Source organism: Octopus sinensis, linkage group LG5 (genome assembly GCF_006345805.1).
Source record: "Octopus sinensis linkage group LG5, ASM634580v1, whole genome shotgun sequence".
Taxonomy (NCBI): Eukaryota; Metazoa; Mollusca; class Cephalopoda; order Octopoda; family Octopodidae; genus Octopus; species Octopus sinensis.
In genome coordinates, this window is record NC_043001.1 from 124,817,437 (window position 1) to 124,819,936 (window position 2,500).

A 2,500-nucleotide genomic window follows, 5' to 3' on the forward strand; every position below is an offset into this window, starting at 1 on the left:
GTGAAAAATGAGTAAAGCAGCTTCTTGTTAACTGACTTTCAAATAGTATTAATTTCTTACGAAAAGCTTTCACCTTTGAGTACAAATCACAGATGAGTGAAGTTTCACCTTGTATCCGTAGGTTGAAATCATTGAGATGCATAGTTAAATCGGCTGAAAATGCTAATTTCCAGAGCCATTCAATGTCTTTGAGCAACACCTGTGAATGGTTTTTCTCATTTAAAAATATTTCAATTTCAGTTCGAAGCTCAAAAAATCTAGCCAGAATTTTTCCATAGCTAAGCCATCTTACTGAAGTATAGTAAGGTAGGTCTGGAAACTCAGCATTCATTTCCTCCAAGAAATCACGAAATTGGCGATGTTTGAGTCCATGAGATCTTATGTAGTAACAGTGGAAATCACAGGATCTAATACAGATGATAAATCAAGATGCTTTCCACACAGTGCTTGCTGATGAAGAATACAATGCAATACCAAAGGTTTCAATCCACCGGAATTCTCAATTACTTTGTTAATTTGCCCAACAAAGCCCTTTTTGGTTCCACACATATTTCTGCCACCATCTGTTGTTATGCATTTTAGTTTTTTCCATTCCAAATTATACTCAGCCACTGACTTTTCCACTTCTCTAAAAATATCTATGCCTGTTGTTGTTCCATGCATGCTGTGCACAGATACAAGTTCCTCAGTAATCTCAAAATTGGCATTTATTCCTCTGATGAACAATAACAATTGGGATGTGTCTGATACATCAATTGACTCATCAAGTGCAACAGAAAAGCATACAAACTTGCTGGCTTTGTCTTTTAGCTGTGATTTAATATTTCTTTCAATATGTTCAACCCTACGAGCAACAGTGTTCGCAGAAAGACTAATTGCGGAAAATAAATCTACGTTTTCTGGACACATTTCCTTAGCTACCTCATTCAAGCACTTTTTAATAAGTTCACCATCTGTAAATGGCTTACCTTTCTTCGCCAAAAGGTTAGCAACATGGAAGCTTGCTCTTGTTGCTCTCTCTTTTTCTACAGCCTTCTTCTTGAAAACAAACTGCATTGATGATAAATTCTTCTTTAATTTGTCAAATTTCTCTTTACGTAGCTGTCCAATGAATTGGTAGTACTGTGATGAATGCTTTTTTTCATAATGTCTCCGAATGTTGTACTCTTTAAGTACTGCAATTGTGTCGGTGCATATAACGCATAGTGCCTTGTTGTTTGACTCTATGACAAAATATGTATGTATGTATGTATGTATGAATGTATGTATGTATGTATGTATGTATGATGTATGTATGTATGTATGTATGTGTGCATGTATGCATGTATGCATGTATGTATGTATGTATGTATGTATGTATGTATCTATGTATGTATGTATGTATGTCATTGTTCACAAAAAAAACTCTACACTCAGAGTCGATTTTTCGTTTTCTTCCTTGAGCTAACATTTTTACCATGGGTCGACAGATTTTGCTCGACGATATATGTAAAAGGACGAAACAAGTAAAAACAATATTCACAGGTCACTCGATACGTGCATTCACTTCGGCAGCGACGACGACAAATGACTCACACTTGTGCACAACGAAAACGCCAAGTCTGTGCTGACTGACGGAATGCGCATCGAACTTTACTCCACGCTGATTGGCGACTGCACCAGGATTAGAAACCACCACACAACGTCAGGCTCAACCCTCTCTATTCATCGCTCGTGAGATGTAGGTAACATCGATAAATCGATATTTGTCTTCTTTTATTATACTAGGCACGGGACTTTTATTAACGTCATACTTGTCGTATCTGCTCTCTCGACAGTTGACGGAATAGGTTGACTTTTCTGCGACATCAATAAAGCTAGAAATTGAATCTCTGCTTCATTATAAGCAGCACCATCCATCTCACTGACAATCGCCTATTATCTAAGATGAATGATAGGTAGCTCGATAGCGAAGTTAATTCATTTTATGGTGGTTCTGATGGGTCAGTTAAAACGGGGGGAGTGGAAAAGAACCTATATTTACACTAAAGTTTAGTGTATAAATGTTTAATTCGCCGGCGCAATTTAAAGACATTAATTGATGGCAAATCAATTAGCGTCGTCTTGCGTCTATTTGCTGTACTATATTTGTCAAACGTATTAAAAGGGGTGTAAAGTATATTTGTTTTTGTATGATTTCGGCAAGGCTTATTTTTCGACATTTGTTTTATAATTTTGGAGGACAGCTCGGCGGGCCGGATTAAAAACCTTGGCGGGCCGTACTTTGGAGACCCCTGCTATAGGACATGGCAGTACAAAGAAATTCGGAAATCAAAGAAACAGACCAGACATCATAATTAAGAATGAATGCTGCCCAATATTTCTTCTGTGGGGAGAGGGAGGAACTAAAACAAGCATTTTTATCAACTATAATAATTGTTTGTGATGATAAAATACCAAAGGATACAGTTACATGAAAATTAATCTTCATACCGTCTGAGTATGAAACGGTTTCAATTCC

At 37.0% G+C, this 2,500-nt stretch overlaps 2 protein-coding genes across 4 annotated transcripts in view; both read right to left on the reverse strand.

Moving 5' to 3' along the window:
* LOC115212263 (general transcription factor II-I repeat domain-containing protein 2B-like) overlaps positions 1-331 on the reverse strand; it is an 846-nt gene extending 515 nt beyond the window's left edge. Inside the window, exon 1 of the mRNA XM_029781102.1 lies at positions 1-331. This exon is cut by the window's left edge and continues 515 nt beyond it. Coding sequence (XP_029636962.1) covers positions 1-331 — 331 coding nt within the window.
* The window catches only part of LOC115212262 (putative mediator of RNA polymerase II transcription subunit 29), a 116,093-nt gene that overhangs the window by 38,064 nt on the left and 75,529 nt on the right, over positions 1-2,500 (reverse strand). The window lies entirely within an intron of this gene.